At 37.1% G+C, this 17999-nt stretch overlaps 2 protein-coding genes across 2 annotated transcripts in view; one reads left to right on the top strand and one right to left on the bottom strand.

Moving 5' to 3' along the window:
- LOC125459512 (coiled-coil domain-containing protein 73-like) overlaps positions 1–13751 on the top strand; it is an 85486-nt gene extending 71735 nt beyond the window's left edge. Inside the window, exons 12-14 of the mRNA XM_059651846.1 lie at positions 1841–3382; positions 6181–6314; positions 13413–13751. Of these exons, the coding sequence (XP_059507829.1) occupies positions 1841–3382; positions 6181–6314; positions 13413–13751 (2015 nt within the window). The remainder of the gene's footprint in view (positions 1–1840; positions 3383–6180; positions 6315–13412) is intronic.
- Positions 13752–13961: 210 nt separating this feature from the next.
- Positions 13962–17999, bottom strand: part of eif3m (eukaryotic translation initiation factor 3, subunit M) — a 37622-nt gene continuing 33584 nt past the window's right edge. Inside the window, exons 9-11 of the mRNA XM_048545612.2 lie at positions 17070–17213; positions 15160–15220; positions 13962–14192 (exon numbers count right to left, since the gene is read on the bottom strand). Of these exons, the coding sequence (XP_048401569.1) occupies positions 14072–14192; positions 15160–15220; positions 17070–17213 (326 nt within the window). The 3' untranslated portion in view covers positions 13962–14071. The remainder of the gene's footprint in view (positions 14193–15159; positions 15221–17069; positions 17214–17999) is intronic.

Here is a 17999-nt window from a genome sequence, read left to right as displayed (position 1 = left end):
CCTATGACAGATGTTAGGCTACCTGGCCTATCGTTACATCCTTCTTGTCTCACCATTCTTGAACAATGGCATTACGTGTGCAAATTTCCAATTTGTTGGATCCTTTCCCAAATCTAGGCAGTTTGGAAAATCATAACTAATGCATCTTCTATCTCTGCAAATACTTATTTTAAGGCACCAGCGTATGGCAGTCAGGTTCTTGGCTAGGCTTTAGTTCAAACAGTTTTTCTAGTCCCTCCTTCCAAGTGATTGTGATTGACATAAAATTTTCTTGTCTTCAATTATAAGTTGTCTGGTCTCACCCTGTAAGGGACCAATACACATAGGTAACTTAATTTCTTTTTAAATACTTATAGAAACTCATACTGTCTATCTTATGTTTCTAGCTTGCTTTCCCTCATATTTTTAATTTCTGACTTTTTCTTAAACGTTCTTTGATTTCTAAAATTTGTCCAATCTCTGACCTTTCACTAACATTCACAGCATTGTATGCTTCTTTCAATTTCACACTTGCCTTAATTCACCACAGGTAAATAATGACCTTCTTTAAAGACTTTTTTTTCATCTTTTCTTATGAAAAGTTTCTTTGCTACGAGTCTGTAATATTTCTTTAAATATACTGCTTCTCTTCTGTCATACTTTTCAAACTGTCTTCCTAATTGGACTTTATTTATTTCTGACTTCATGTGTTAGTAATTCCTTTTACCTAGGTTTACTTCAGACTAAAATGATAGTCTTATACCCATACTTCTCCCTTAGCTCCAAACTAGATGTGAAATTCTAAAAGTCAAAACTGAGCTACAGACTGACAGCTTATTTATGGTGCTCCACAAAAGACTGTTTGCTAACTGTAACCACATTTGCAACAACTTCCTAAATATCACAGTTAAATCATTCTGACTCTCCCTGTGCTGAACAGTTGCAGACAATAGCAGGACTTTCTTGGTAGTCAATATAAGCACAATGCATAATTCTGTACATACTGTGTGACCAATATTCAATGACTCTCTTGTTGAAAGTTTCAACATTTTTGTAAAATTTGTATCAGGTTTTCTTTAAGATAAATTTCTATCAGGCATAAAAGAAATTTAGTATAGCAAGCAAAAAACAGGTTAGAAGTAGTGGGCGGCACAGGGGCTCAGTGGTTAGCACTGCAGCCTCACAGCACCAGGGACCCAGGTTCGATTCCAGCCTTCGGCAACTGTCTGTGCAGAGTTTGCACATTCTCCCTGTGTCTGTGTGGGTTTTTTCCGGGTCCTCCGGTTTCCTCCCACAGTGCAAAGATGTGCAGCCTAGGTGGATTAGCCATGCTAAATTGCCCATAGTATTCAGGGGTGTGTGGGTTGTAGGGGAATGGGTCTGGATGGGATGCTCCAAGGGGCGCTGTGGACTTGTTGGGCTGAAGGGCCTGTTTCCACTCTGTAGGGAATCTAATCTTAAAAAAAAGTAACATGCAGAGACCAGGATATTTGTACAGTTATGGGGTTGGGGTGGTGGCAGAATTGGAAATGTTTATGAAAGAATTGATGAACAGATGAAGGAGATTAGTACACATAGAAGTAATTAGAGAATGAGAAAGAAATGGGGATAATGTGATTTCTTTCAAGTTATAGTGTTTGCTCTTACCTGTTGCATTGCTCCGGGATAGTAATATATAATAGTACACCTGTGCATTATATGAGCGGCGGTTACAAAATAATGTAGCCATTGACTTACCAGAATCAAAACCTTTGAGATCCACCAGTTTAAATATCACTACTTAAACTTGCATAGAATTAACTGAGAAACTGAAGAAATTGAAATGTGTACTTTCAAGGTTAATCTTATATTTTCCTCACAGTTACGAACAGTGATATATGGTCACCAGATACTGCCAAGCCAACTGCAGAAATGCCAGAAAAAGCAACTGATAACAGAGCTCTGTTTGTGAATGAAAGACCGTACACCAGTGTATCCACTCTGACCGTTAATGCTGGTGAGCCCAATGACACTCAGCAGGGTGAAACAGGAAACACTCGTAATGACGCTGAGTTGGCGAGTGCAAAAATCAAGTTGCAGTGCACTTCTGTCTGTTTGGCAGAAGTCCCAATAGAAGGAGGAAAGAAGCTCCCAGACAGTGCTGATGCATTAGGTGTCTGCAGTGCAGATGTAGGTCAGCAGACAGACTCCAACACACACAAATTCAATGGAGGCAGAACTGAAGCAGTTTATGATATGAATGATAAGACTAAAACCACACAATATGACAAAGGTGTCTTTATAAATGAATCACCTAGGACTGAAGCCAGAGCAGCTGCTTGTACCACTGAGATTATAACAAAGGAAGGCGATGCAAATGAAGCACAAAAGGATACTGTTCAAACTGAGCAAAGTATTTTTGACCTTGTCTGTCAACCAGTACTTGAAATTAAAAATGAGCAGAAATCCAGTTTACAACAGCAGCATGAACACAGCCAAGCAGATATTCCGATGGAAGAAAACTGTGTAATTGAACTTTGTCAATTCCACAAACCCTGCAGTAAATCAGATGTCAGTCCTATAAAACTACCCATTGACCACTGCATTCCATCAATTGTGCCCTGTAAAATTAACAGTAGTGTTGATGTCGGCGGTAAATCCAAGTCAGGAAATCTCAGGTATGACAACCATGAGGAAGATACTATCAAGGAAGTCAGTAGTAATGCACAAAACAACCTTGTTAGTACTGAAGATCAGCAGAAAGAACCACTTAGCCTGGAAACCATCATTTCTGACGGTGGAGCAGTTCAAGATATTCAGGTAACTGTGTCCAATGCTGAAGCTTTGGGAAACCAGAAACAGTTGCTAGGTAACTTAGCACAAAGCAATGACTGTTTGATTATGACAAGTATCCATTCACCAAACTTCATAGGTAATGCTGACCATAGTATGGTTTTAGCCCCAATCTCCCAAAGTACAGAGGAAACTAACAGCAATGTGAATGGTTTGGAACCCACTGTGGAAAATCAGCAAACAGTAATTAGTAAAATGGATTTGCATGCTGAAGTACTAGAAACAACAGGTATTTCCAAGATTACAGAAAATAAATTAAAGTTCAGCTTCACAAGTCCTTCAGTTAATCCGGTTGCAACCATTGCTCTAGATCACCAGAATAAAACATCAACTTCTCAGATAGACTGCACAAACACCAAAGCTCCAAGTCAAAGTGACTTGAAATTTTGTGAACTGCCTTTTTTAGATTCTGAGAAAGAAAATGATATATCGAACAAAGCTGCAACATCACTCTCAGTTTCATTGTGGAGAGACGAATCAGATGCTCCTGTTGCAAGCAGAAGAACCCCTTCAGCATTTACTTTTCCAAGACAAATCGGTGAAATAAGTTTGAGAAATTCTGGTGCAGCAGGTAATCGTTTTTAGCAAGTTTGGTGTTAAAAGTGGATAATGGTATGGGATATGGTACCGTAGCAGTTATATTCCTGGACTAGTAATCCAGAGCTTTTGATGAATAATCCAGGTATATGTGAATTAGGGGTTTCTTTTGGTTCTCTGCCCAAAGGCAAGTCCAACCTGTAGCAATACAACCTCCACCAAGGAAGCAGATTCTGAATTTAGTTCATCCAGAAAGCAATCAAATTTGTCTGTTGTTGGAATCAACGTAATCTATAGTTTGTATCCAGCCAACAGGATCCATGAGCAGGTCAAATTGCTGTGGTTGCATGCATATTTTTGTCCAAATCTAGCTATGATGTGTCGAGGCTCAAATTTTCTTTCCCACACCTGGAGAATTTGATCTGAATTAAATAAAACAGTAATAGTGACCATGCAGCTATCAGGCTTTTGGAAAAACTAATATCATTGAACATCGATGAGTATATAGGGATACGGACCATGTGCAGGCAGTGCTGTTGCCATTTTAACAGCACTGCCTGCACATGGTCTGTATCCCTCTATTTTCTGCCTATTCTTGTGTTTGTCTAAATGCATTTTGAACATTGCTAATGTATCTGCTTCTACCACTTCACAAACAAATACAAAAAAAAAATCGCTCGAAAGCTCAGCATGTCCAGCAACATTTGTGGAGAGAAATCAGCATTAACACTTGAGTCAGGACCCTTCCTCAGCACAGGTACTTGTACGACTAGCCCAACAGCATGTTCCAGGCACCTACCACCCTCGGTATTTAAAAAAAACCTCACGCTTTCCCCTTGAATGTTCTCCTCCCTCACCTAAAACCTATGACCTCTAGTATTCCACTCCAGGAGAAACACTGATTATGCAGCCTATCCATGCCTGTCAATTTTGTACACTCCTGTCAGGTTGCCCTCAACCTCCAACACTGGCAAAAACCATCCAGGTTTGTCATATCCTAGCAACATCCTGGTAAACATCTTTTGCACCTCTTCAAAGCCTCTGCATCGTTCCTTTACTATGGAGACCAGAACTGCACACGGCACTCCAAAAAATCTGGCCTAACTAAAGTCTTATACAGCTGCAACATCACTTGCCAATTTCTATACTCAGTGCCCCAACGGAAGAAGGCAAGGAAGCTGTATGTCTCCTTTACAATGAAGTCATGCCTTCACATCGAGAAGACCACCCCCCCCCCCCCCCCCCCCCCCCCGCCACCCATCGTGTTGCGTGCGCTGTGCTACATGGGAAACTTTTAACACATCTAGCAACTCAAGACTGGATATCAAATGAGGTGCTGTGGGCCATCAACAGAAATGTACCCCAGCACAATCTGCAAAGTCGTGGCCTGGTGTACCCCTACTCAATCATTGCTATCACGCCAGGTCATCAACCCTGGGTCAATCGAGAGTGCAGGAGGGCATATCAGGCAAAACTAAAAGTAAGCTGTCAACCTGGTGAAGCTACCAAACAGGCTACTTATGCCAAACATCATAAGCAGCAAGTGATAGACAGAGCTAAGTGATTACACAACCAATGGATCAATCCTGCCATATCCATGATAAACGGTGGTGGAAAATTAAACAACTCACAAGAGGTGGTGGCACCACAAATATCCCCATCCTCAGTGATGGAAGAGCTCAACACATCAGTCCAAAAGCAAAGTTGCTGGAAAAGCTCAGGTCTGGCAGCATCTGGGAAGGAAAAAACATAGTTAACATTTCGAGTCCAGTGACCTTTCCTCAGAATGGGACCTGAAACGTTAACTCTGTTTTTTCCTTCCCAGATGCTGCCCCCAGACTTGCTGAGCTTTTCCAGCAACTTTGTTTTTGTTCCTGATTTACAGCATCCACAGTTCTTTTGGTTTTTATATCAGTGCAAAAGTTCAGGCTGAAACCTCTGTGGCAATCTTCAGCCAAAAATGCCAAGTGGATGATCCATCTTGGCCTCCTCCAGTGGTCCCCAGCATCACAGATGCCAGTCTTCAGCCAATAAAAAAGTGCTCTTGAATCTAGACTACCCAGAGCAAAGCCATGGGAAGTCAGGTCACAAATGCACTTGTAAATGTAGAAAAAGTGATTGAATCGCAAGGTTAAAATAAATTACAAAACCATTGCATTTCACTCTAATATTTTATGATAATGGTCTGAATCCTTTGAATAGATTAGGCCCTGTAATTCATCCCAATTATTCCAGTATCCTGTGTAGAACTTTGAAGTATGCATCCAACTCCGAATACGTGTCTATCTCCCAGCCTGGCTTATTCACAATGACCCAAAATGTATTGGTCACATGGGATTTTCCATCACGAACCAATCAAAGGTGAATTACAGTCTCTGATGATTAATTTATCTAAGCCTATGAGACTAAGTGCAGACGCGGACATGAACTCTACTAGTATATTTTTCATTACCTCTGACAGGAAACCATCCATAGGAGAAATAGTATTCCTGAGACAAAAAGGGTAGAATTCAGAATTTTACAGCACAAATTAGTATTTGTTCGTCCCTAGTAATTATCATTAGTCAAGTATACTGAAGGAAACACATACTTTTTGAAGACATATTTCAAATGATTTTACAGTTCTCCATGGCATAACAAGATCAAAGCCTACATTAGAATAGGAAATTGTCCATCGAATGGATGAACAGTGAAACATTTCTGATTAAATGTGAATAATTCTCAAGGTCAGATAGGAAACTAGGAGTTCAATGACTTCAAAATTAGCATCTGGGGATTTTCAAAGTTTAGCACATTGAGTGTACTTGTAACCATTTCCTCTCTGTCATTCAGATTCTCCGAGTACTAAAAGGCTGAATGACACTTTTAATACCTCCAGTATTCCTCTTTACCCCAAGAGAAATTCTGATGAGGAGTGGAACACAATAGCACAGACATATTCTGATTTTTCACAGCGTACAGATCGGGTAAGTGGATTTTAAAATGTCATTCCAAATCTTTGGAGAGATCACTTAAGAACAATGTACAATTTTATATGGAAACATGCAATTTATGACAGATGGATTCCAAAAATATTCGGAAGCACATTGGCATCATATGTTATAATTGAAGCTGATCTAGATAGAATTAAAATATGGGGAGAAAATAGGCATAATGACGGTATACACCAACGGCAGAAAGAAAGGGAGGAAATGATGTGCACTCTATCCCATACAAAGCATTAATTGCCAAGATAGGTATAACTTTGAAAAGTGTTTAAAAATCCAAGATAATAGCTCTCAAAGTGGCTTGGTAGGAGAAGTTTCAAATATACCTTAACAAATTAACCTTTTATATAATCAAAAATGAATTTTGTGAAATATTCATCCATTACATTTCAAAGTATCAAATTTATTTTAAAAAAGTACTTGTTTCCAGCTAATTTGGCAAATGTAGGGCAACCTGACATACACATGAACTAGACCTAATGCTTTAAAAGAATGGGCCAATTACATTGAGCTTCTTGTTAGAAGTGCAATAAAGCATTGTATGTTGTATGCAATCTGCCAACACAAAACAGTGCATGCTTGAACTTAATTACAAACAACACTATGGGAGATCCATTTTACGACAACAATTAAATATCCAACCACAAAATAGGTCAAGAACAACATCAAATGAACTCAGTAACATGTCTTACAGCCATGCTGACCATAACAAGTGATTGTGAATCTTAAGATCTCCGGAAAGATCCTGTACAGGTACCTCTAACTGTTGACAGCATTTCTGTGACAAATGACTTGATTAAATCATCATCAACCTTTGAACTTTGGCAATTTGTTAATGAAACATGAGGTTAGTGGGCATTGAAGCAAAAGGGAAATTTTAAATCGTGAACCTGTTATTAGTCATTCATTGTGATATTGAGGTGACTGAAGGAATAGTCAATATCTTATTTGTTTTTGCGTGTACGAATCCAGTCTAAGCTGTGCTTGCAACTTACGATAAAGCAAGTGTGTCATGTGCACATTTTGGTTATATTAATATTTAAGGTTTTGGAGTAGATTTTATATTAGTATATTAAAATATTAGTATTACTTTCTGTTCTGCAACAGTGGTAATATCTTAAAAGTACTTAATTGGTTATGGAGTATCCACAGATGTGAAAGATGTTACACAAATTATTTTTTCTGTTATTGAAACGGTAGAAGACTAGCAACTGAATCGTCCTAAAAATTGGTTGAGTGTAAGTTTTAGCAAGCTTCATGTATCGCATTTTCTCAATAACTTTGCACCACACCCCCATGGCACCCTGCTTGTCATATCCTCCCACTCGCTGCAGGTGGAAGTACAGGCAAATGCCAAGATTTTAAAGCCTGACTGAACACCCAGTGACAGTCCACAGCTGCCCTGCAGAGTTTGTTTTATTTACCTCAGGCATGTTGGATAGAGATGAATTGGCATCCTGCTTCACCGACAGGGACCTGGAGATTCTGCTAGATGAGGAAATCATGGTGGTGGTGGTGGTTCTTGGGGGTGAGGGGGAAAGAAGGGCAGGTGCCTGCAGTCACTGTCCATGGAGCATGCTCTGACATGTTAGTGATTGATATATGGCTGGAGGAACAGGCAGCAAACTGGAATTGAACTGACTTTCACACTGGGAATTATCCAGTTTTCTATCTGGCAGGTGGGAGAATAGAAACTGCACATTAATTAGGTGAGATTATGTCATAAAGATGAGCAAATGATTGCAAATAAACCTTTCAGCACTCATTAGCAAGAATTTCATATCACTGTTTGACACTATATTGGAAAATGGGTTGTTTTGCTCTCTGACAGGATACTGCTCACTGCTGACCTCTTGTTTCTGATATCGTATAGATAACCATAATAGATGTGATCATCTTTAGTGTACATTATCAGCTTTCAAACATCATTCTAAGGCTAAGGGATTGCAAAGGATTGCTCTTGTAAATGAAATAGATGCTCCAAAAAAATTGTCATTGGAGTACAGGTGCAATGATCACATTGAACTAATTGAATCAGGACATTTGACACTAGTATAGTGAAGACTAAAATGATTATAGATGACTACCTCCATACCAGTTGAAAACTGTAACAAGGATCATTTTTGAACAAGTCAGGAAATTGCACTTTGATTATTTAATTGTAAAAAAAAAGCACTTTTATAGTCTTAGAGAGACAAATGGTAGATACTCCTCATTTCTGTGTAAGGTTCACCAAGTTCCTTAGATAGCACCTTTCACAATCACTGCCATTTAAAAGGAGAAGACATCTGTTATGTACTAACATCAGCACCTGCAAGTTTCCATTCAAGCCACTCACCACTTTCATTTGGAAATATTCTGCTGTGTCTTCATTAATTTTGGGTTAAGATCCTGTAAGTCCCTTCCAGCAGCATTGTCAATGAATCTGCACCAAATGGACTGCAGCAGTCCAAGATGATGTGACCTTCTCAAGGGTATTTAGAGATGGGTAGTAAATGCCAGCTGAGCCAGCAAAGCCCACGACCCATGCGCAAATAAAATAAATTCCACAATATATCAAAACAATTCAATCATTGCAAGGGACATTGTTTGCTTTAAAATGAGTTTAAGGTATTCACATTATTTCCATTATTCATTTCCAGCTTCCATTTGTGTATTATATTTCTTGTTGCAATAATCCCTGCATGTGCAACTCAAACAAATTGTGTTGGACTCTTTTGTGTCCCCACTAATTCAATAGCAGTCGCATTTTGAGAGCTGTACAGTTTGAAAGATTAGTTTGCAACTTGATGTGCGATTGGTGTATTATTATAATTAACACTTAAAAGAATCCAGAAGAAACAACAAAAAAATCCTAACAGGGTATAACCAGAATGCACAAAATATTCGTCCTAAATGTAACACAATCTACTAGTGATGCAGTGTTGATTTTTTTTTCTGGATATTTCAAAGTGATTTAAATATTTTTATGTTTAACCTTCCACCCTGCTCTGAATTTTCATTGCATTCATATATGCAGTTAAGATACTGCAACATTAATTCTCCCACCCCAACCCCTTTCTGTCTGGCTTTGTTTAATTTTTATCCTCACATGTAGTGAAATGTAAATCTAATTATGGGTAGTTTTAGTTAGTATTGCGTTTCTTTTGGGTATCTGAGTTTTTCTATTTACAATGTCCCTGCACTGTCTGTTTGTGTATTATTCTCCATTATCATCAGAGAGTTCTTATTATTTCCTTTTAAATCTGCATTGGCCACTTTGCCTCTCTATGGAAGTGCCTCCTCCACTTTCATAAAAATTCGGAATGTTTTAGTGTCTGTTTATAAATTCAGGCCATAGGAGACTGCATGCTTTATTTAATTCACTTCCGCTGTAATTCTATCATTGACCTTACCTAGGTTAAAATAATAAGGTCTGCCTACAAAACCTGTTACAAGAATGTAACTAATCTCAACTTGAGCATTTGGGTCCTTAGGTTCATAGTTCTACAGTACAGGAGGAGGCCGTTCATACAGACCATCAAGTCTATGTTGGCTCTCTGAACGAGCAATCCTTTTACGTTCACAGTGCCCTGCAACATTTTCCTTCTGTTAAAAACTCAATTCCCTTTTGTAAGATGCTATTTAATCTGCTTCTGTATTCTTTCAAGTTATACATTTTAAATTAAAACAATTTGATGAGTAAAACATTTCCACCTGCAATGAGTTTGAATCCATGTCTGGTTACCAACCTTTCTGACAGTGCAAGCTTCTTCTTGAATCTGTAGTTTTCTTTTCACGTTCTTCAGTCAGTTGCTTTCCCACTAAATCTTTAAAGGGGAAATGCAACATTTCCACCCTCCCTCATAATTCAAGATCATTCTTCTCATTTACCGAGTATAATGGCATGCAATCTTACACTGAAGAGAATACACAGAATTGTGTTCACAACAATGGACCTCTTAAATTCTTATTTTTTAAATGCATTATTCAGATGAGTATCCAAACTGAAAGCAGTGGAGAGAGAGCTTCTGTGGTAGTGTTCCCACATTGCTGTTGGGTTGGGAATTCCAGGAGCTTGCCCGTTTACTGATAAAGAAATCATTGTACACATTAAGACTTGTTGACGTGTGACCTGGAGGCAAACCAGAGATGACGGTGCTGCCATGAACTGCAGCTCTTTGTCACTTTCTAGGTAGATGAGGTTATGAATTTAAGAATTCCTTCATTACATTGTATAGACTTTATGGATAGTATCCTCCATGTGCTGATGGCGGACTGCCTCCGTAGACATACTCCTGAAATTAGTATGGTTAAAACTCGTGTAATTTTGAAGACTCAGCATACTTAATTAAACAACATTCTTATAATTTCTCATGCTTCTACTTCAAACCACAAAACAAAAAGCTGATTCCTTGACCTTCAAAATGCTACTACTCTAACCTCCATTTAATTAAGATTTTTAAAATCCAGAAGTTCCATTTTCACCCTTTTCACTGTAAAACTATTGTCTGTATTCTCCATTCTCACTGCATATCCCACCATCCCACACTTTCTTTCCATGCCATGTCTTTGTCCTTCACTTATATGTGCAAGTATGGAATGCAGTCAGCTCTCTTTTCCCACTGCTGTTCTTATAGCTGTCCAGTTCCCTCCTTGAAATAAAATTCTAATATTATGACTATGTTAAGGTACTTAATGGGTAATTATTGCAACACTTCCTGAATCTACAAGATGAATAGTTACATTTGACTAGTAGTTTAAAATGCACTGCTTTATTTGTGCAGGAAATTTGAGGCATATGTTTTTGAAATGGATGAACTTTTGTAAGCTCCTTATGATCTTTAAAAGGTAAAAACATACTTTGTCCATGCTAAAGCATCTGTCTCTAACGTGTACCTCTTGTGCTTTAAGTACTCGTCATATCAGCTTACTTCACACACAAATAGGCCATTCCAGAATTAAGTTAGATAGAGTTAAGGTGAAGACCTTCCTCAATTTCCATAACATTGTTATGGTGTAAGGGCTTGAGTGGTTTTCTTTGTTGTTTACAGCTTCAGATTAAATACTTGCCTGTGGAGATTTATTGCAATGTGGTGGTGGTACCACAAAATTGTTGGCCACTTTGACACAAGTATTTGTGCATTATAAACATCAAAAAAACTGGGGGTAATTTTGCAAGTTCTAATGGTTAAAATTGTTTTAAAAAATACCAAACTGAGCTTATATGGAAGGAATTAGCTTTCCCTCCAATTGTGTTTAATCATTCCCCTTGTTTCACATGGCACCGGCAATAATTGTTAATAGACCATTGTACACTCGTTCTTATTTCATTGGTGGTCTTCTGTATTCATTGGGACTGTGGACTCCAATCAGTATTCCAGTCTAACATGCTGGGAAACAGACATTGACAGACTGTTCCATTGTACACAAATTTGACAGAATTATGCTTACTAAGGCATCAGCTGAGAAGATCTATGGTACTTTCTTACTAATATTCCAGAATTTACCCATCATAAGGCTTTAAAAAACTGTGATAATGAGTTACTTTTGACCATCAATTTTGAGAAAAGCCCTTGATGTCTTCTCCTTCAAGGTTCAGTGTGTATTAGTACTGAATGTATCTTGTCATCAAACTTTGTCAATGTACAGACCCATCCTTTAGTTATAAGCACACAGCCAAATAAAGCTCAAATCAATAGCTTTGCTATTAGTACATTCAAAGTTGTTGTGGTAGGCCACTATAAATCAAGACACGGGAACATAAGGCAGGGGTCTTCAACATAATTTTATTTCATCATTGGAGCAAATGCATAAGTTAGTTTTTAGAATTGTGAGCAGAGGCAAGATCAAGCAACTCAGGCAGTGTGGGAGTTCTAGGGCAGGTGTTCATGGTGGTTGGAACTCTTGGAAAACATCTACAGCTGTTGGATTGGGAGATGGGCTACACAGGATAATAATCCTTGGTAATAAGTAATTGTTAGCTTCGAGAGCAGTAGAAGACTAGCCCCAGAGATAACTCCAATTCCTCAGGTCAACATCAACAAGGAACTGATATATACAATGGTCTCTTTGTACTCTATCGTACTCTATCATACTACTCACAGGGACTTCCTTTGCAATTTTTTTGTTTCAATAGTTTGTTAAATAACTGCTCACCACTCTGCAGAAGGATATCTTCATAGTTATTTCACAGGATTAGTGTAAAAGATGTGTTAAAATACCTAATTTCTATTTCAAACAATTATCCTATACCAAATGAAATATCATGGCAATCTTCTCAAAGATGGCACACTAAAATCTATACTGCGTACAGGTCCTACTTTTTGTATTCACTGGACTGATAATGGAAAATTTTAAAGAAAAAAATTCCACTGACATGAAGTTAACATAATATTTTGGCCACCTGTGATAACTAATCAATTCAAGAAATCAATACAATCGATTCTGTAATTTTAGACTTGATTAAAAATCAAATGCAATTTGCTACTTCATTGTATTGTCCTGAGAAATCAGTCAATCTACCTAGGTTAAAATTTAAGCAATGACTTGCAGTTAAATAATAATTATGTCAATAGCACCTTTAATCAGTTAAACTGACAACTATTCCCCTCAAGCAGTTTAAATATTGTTCTTCCCTTCAGTTGGTATTCTTGCAAATTGTTTTGATGAGTGCAAGATGAAAATCTTCAATAAGCCTCAAATTAATACAAACCATTTCAATTATAAGCTGCCACTACTCCTAATCCTCTGCCATAATTTGAAATATCCTAGCCCACATTATGATATGAATGGACAGTAAACTTTATTCATGTGTACTATATTCTCACTTCACTGCCGCATAGGAATTATCCCAAAACCCAAGACTGTCAATTCTTGATTTGATTTGGGTTAGGATTGATATTCCTAAAATCATTGTTTGAAAGATCTGGAATTTTAAATTCTGATGACTGTAGAACTACTTAATCAAGCCTTCAGGCAGTGAAACCATGCTGGATTTCCAGCTGCAGTCAGTGTAGGAGTAAAAACCAAAGATGATTGACAAGACTGTCACAAAGGCTAATGAGTTTTATTACAACAAATGTCTTCTATATTTAGGAAAGACCATGTTCATCCTCCAGCAAAGGTTTCAAGATTCCTTTTTCATTTGCTTCAATGAAACATCAGGGAAAGTTTACAGAAACTTCTACTTGTTCCCAATCATACTTTCATCCTCAATCACCAGAGATCAAGGGACCAGAGGTTTCTACATCTAACACCATGCCTGCCACTCAAGACTTACTGTTCGAGGAGGAAACTGATTCTCAGTATGCCATCATCAAAGGGCAAATTAGCAAAATCGAGAGGTTTCTTAGTCTGGACCGGCTCAAGCACACCCGGAAAAGGAAAGCTGACAATAGCACAACCGAATATGTAATCAAGATAACACCAACTTAAAGTCTACTGTGTGCATATCATGCCTTCACGGTAGAAATTGAGAATTTTTTTTGGCAAGTGTTCAACTGTTAATGAACAGATATGTTACGGTTAAAAATTTTAGGTGCAATTTAGAATTTTTTCACTTTTACATAACATTTACTGTGCTGTCAAACATAATGAAAAACACAGTTAAAATACACTTTTAATCAGATTGCTGGGACTTGCAAATTATTCCACAGATCTTTTATTCAAATAATTTTTGCTTTTAAAACAAACAATCTTAATTCTGACAATGACCTTAAAAATGAATTGTTTGGCAAGTCCAAACATTTTGGACTTTATGTGGTGGAAATGCTGAGGAGGCTATTCCGCACCTGGTTCAAGTTCTGCTTCCAGGAGTTAAGACTATCATACAACTGCTGCCACTGTTGTTTTCCGAAGGTTCTGTGTGTAGTGTGACTGTAATGAGAAAGGTGAAAAAAATGTACAACGAAGGTTACAGTGCAAAGCGTTTTGCTCAGATTGTCACCATGCATAAATATTGTTTACTTTCAATCACATTAAGAAGTCAATAAAAAAATGAAGCAACTCAACAGATCTGGTGACATCAGTGGAAAGAGAAGCAGAGTTGATGTTGAATCCACTAACGACGCACATTGCTAGACCTACTGAGATCCTCCAATGTTTTGTTTTTAGTTAAAATCTTCAACATCCACAGCATTTAGCTTTAGTTTAAGTCAAATAGGTACATTGCTTCGATATCTCACTGCAGGAATCAATGGTGATCCATGCCAATGTTCCAGCTCAGTACAGAGACAATACATTGATTTTATTTTTAGTGGTGGACATTAAAGATTTGACAGTACCTATTTAAGAAAATGTAGCTATTCTCTTGGTCAGCATTGCTCCATTGATCAACAATTAAGTTCTCATTCTCATTGCAATTTATTCTTGCTTTGCATGCAATTGATGTCACATTTTCCTCCACAAACTAATTCAAAGTAATTGTCTAAAATTTATTCTTTGAGTATATATAATTTTCAGAACAGTTGAAGTTTCATAGATGAGCACTAGATGCCTTATTTTTCAAAGGTATATCTTCAGAATGAGTTAAATTTTAGCTGTAATTGCGTGAAGGAGTTTGAACCTTTTAACAACGGAAGCTATTTCTTTTCAAATGCACCAAACTTGTGTTTTACGTAGCTCATGCTTGCAGACTTGGCCTGAATTCACGCAGATAACAACTCAAACAAGTTACTGTCTTATTGGAATGAGGACAAGAATATGAGACCTTCAATAACCAAGGACTAAGATAAGCAGTTTATCCAAACCATGATCACACAGCAGTGACTAGGTATAACCAAGTACATTTAACATTTTTTTGTATTTCGAATTTATTCAGTAGTTCAATTAAAACAGGCCTTACCTTACAATTACTTTGCGTTGTGTTTGATCAATTTTGCAGTATACCATCTTTGTACGAACAGCTGAAAAATTTAATGTATTCCCAAATGTTTAGAATTCAAAATGTTTCAGGTTAACTTCTGAAAATATCCTTGCTTTCGCCTTCATAACACAACTGCAAATTTCAAAGTATTAAACGTGATATGCAGTGAACCAAATTTAACCAAAAATCAGCCAGATAGGGAATTTTTTAAAAAATCAAATACGTGGGGACATAATTTATTTAAGAATCGAAGCTAGTGAATATGGTAAGAAGTAGAAAGGCGTCCTGTTAACGGTGTCATTAGCCATACTTTTTTTTTGAAAATTTTTTGTAAATGACTAAGATAAATTCTTATCCTAGGACTGTGACTCACTGCTGTGATAAGATTGCTTGTTCTCACAAAAGAAGCATTTAAATGGGGAACATACTTCCATAGCAGTGAGATATAGCACCACATATTCACAGGTTTTTAAAGTACCTTTCAAGGTCAGAATTTTCATCAAGCATGTTTTCCACAAATAGAAGGAGATAATTCAATTGAATTCTTTACAAACACTGGTGAAGAATTGCTCAAACGCATAAATAATATATTCATAAAAATTATAAATCATTCTTGGTCTTGAAAGGTGATCACTTTTTTCTTTCACTCATTAAACAGCATCACAAACATAAATGTAATAAAAACATAATGCAAAGTTTTACAGATCAAACACAGGCTTACATTGCTTTCCAAGTATGTATGTTAAAAATCACAATTTAATCTGTATACAGTAATATAACTTCTTTGGAAATAAGGCATTCACCAAAACAGAGGTGTAAGAATAGGAAAACAACTTGAAATTGGGATAAAGGATTTTGCAAACCTCTTGTCAACTTATTGAAAGCAACATTTTGTCTATTTGTGCAACTTAATCTCTACCAAAACACATGCTGTATTTATGATGGCACATAAAATGGACAATTAAAACTACATAGACTGTCTCCCTCACAAAAAGACAAAGCATAGAATACTTCTGTGAAGCACAAGGTTAAGACAGTTAAATGGTGTATTTTTAATATACTCATATCCTTTGTTCTTTCTTATAAGATGTCCACCATAGACTCCCAAGTCAACAGTTATCAATTTAACAATGACAAGGACCTTATGACATCTGGTTAGTTTGTTTCACTACTATTAAATGATTTACTGGAGTATTACAATTTTAAACCAGGAATTGGTAATTCTTAAGTACACATTATTTATCATTTGTTTTAAAAGCTGCAGTCATTTTTTTCCTTTTCAGATATCTAATTTTAGCACATAAAATAACGTTTGAAAGAAAATTACAGCAGCATTTTTTAAATGTAGTGCTACCATTCTAGTTTCAATGTGCTGCCGTGATCTTTGAAGACTTGAACAGATATTTATATAGTTTTGCGAGCCTCTCTTCTGACAAACATCAGAACTGTCCAGTTTGGAAACATCTCCACAGACATCCATGCTGTTTCAAAAGTAATCTGCCACGTATGTTTGCTTTGCCTGGAAATTAACCGCTCCTGACCAGTTTATCTTCCCCTCAAGACAGACAGATTCACCCTTCCCTTAAATAGTCTCATGTAGCTTGACTGCAAGAAAATCAAGGAGAATAGTCCAGGCAGGGAATGACTTGATGGGAAAAATATGTTTAACTTCCTTTACTCAAAGTGGCAAGTTCCACATTTTATTGGCAAGCAGCTCCCCCACATACCACTTATCATAACGGTAACAAAACTAGAGTCTAAAGAAGTAGCAGTGCACTACATTCAACATCCCTAGATTACTATGCTTTATTCACTTTAAATATGTAGCTCCCCCAATCTGATGAGACATATTTGTTTGTAAATTAGTGAAATCTGCTCACTTTGCTTACCATCTATGACAAATGCTTCAACATCATCTTCAGCAATCTGAAGTTCTTGCTGAAGAGTGTCAAAAGAAATCTCCTTGTTGTCCACTGCCATTCCCATCAAAGTTAACAGTCTCATCTTTGCTGTGTTCTGTTCATGAGAAAGTCCTGCAACCAATGAAATTAGTTATATGTTCCCAGCATTTCATTACTACAGCTTTGGGGGATTTTTAGTATGCAGTATTTCCAATGTGGATAATTGCATAAATTTGACAAGTTAAGTAGATAGTTTTGAACCGTATGAAGTGTTGTTATTGAAATCAATTTGACTAAACTTCTGATAGAATAAAGCAAATATCAGGCCAACAATTACACCCAGAGTAGCACAAATTCAAAATTTAAAAGTGTATATGGATTTCTTGAACTGCATTACACATTCAATATTGTTACAAAATCAACGAGTGTACAATAAGGCCATAGAGCATGAAATGATCAGGGAGTAACATCTAAACATTTCTTCATAGAATTCTAAGCAAGTCTTGAATAGTATTACAGCTAGCGCTCAAATTTTAATTAACTTTGCCTCATCAAATAATGCAGTAATGGCAACATAACGGTGAAAAACATAATTCACTTGAATGAGGTACACTAGGGGAAAATTACACAAAAATCATTTAGCACATACTCCTAATTAACAAATGCAAATGAAACACTGATGAACTTTAAGCAGGGTGGTCGTGAAGAGAATAGGTTTATTGAAAGGCTACATGTGTTAGGGCAAAGCAGTTGACAGAAGAAACTGGCCTATCTTGTCAACATCAATAAAAGGCAAATTACGACTTCAGGAATCATGCCACCTGTTGGAGACTCCATCTTGCACTTAAAATGCATTAGTGATCCATAAATACACTGTCCTTTCATTATGAAGAGTAAAAATATTGTACAATGCTAATT

This window comes from Stegostoma tigrinum, chromosome 17 (genome assembly GCF_030684315.1).
Source record: "Stegostoma tigrinum isolate sSteTig4 chromosome 17, sSteTig4.hap1, whole genome shotgun sequence".
Classification (NCBI taxonomy): Eukaryota; Metazoa; Chordata; class Chondrichthyes; order Orectolobiformes; family Stegostomatidae; genus Stegostoma; species Stegostoma tigrinum.
Note: the sequence above shows the minus strand (reverse complement) of the source record. Positions and strands in the feature narration are given on the sequence as shown.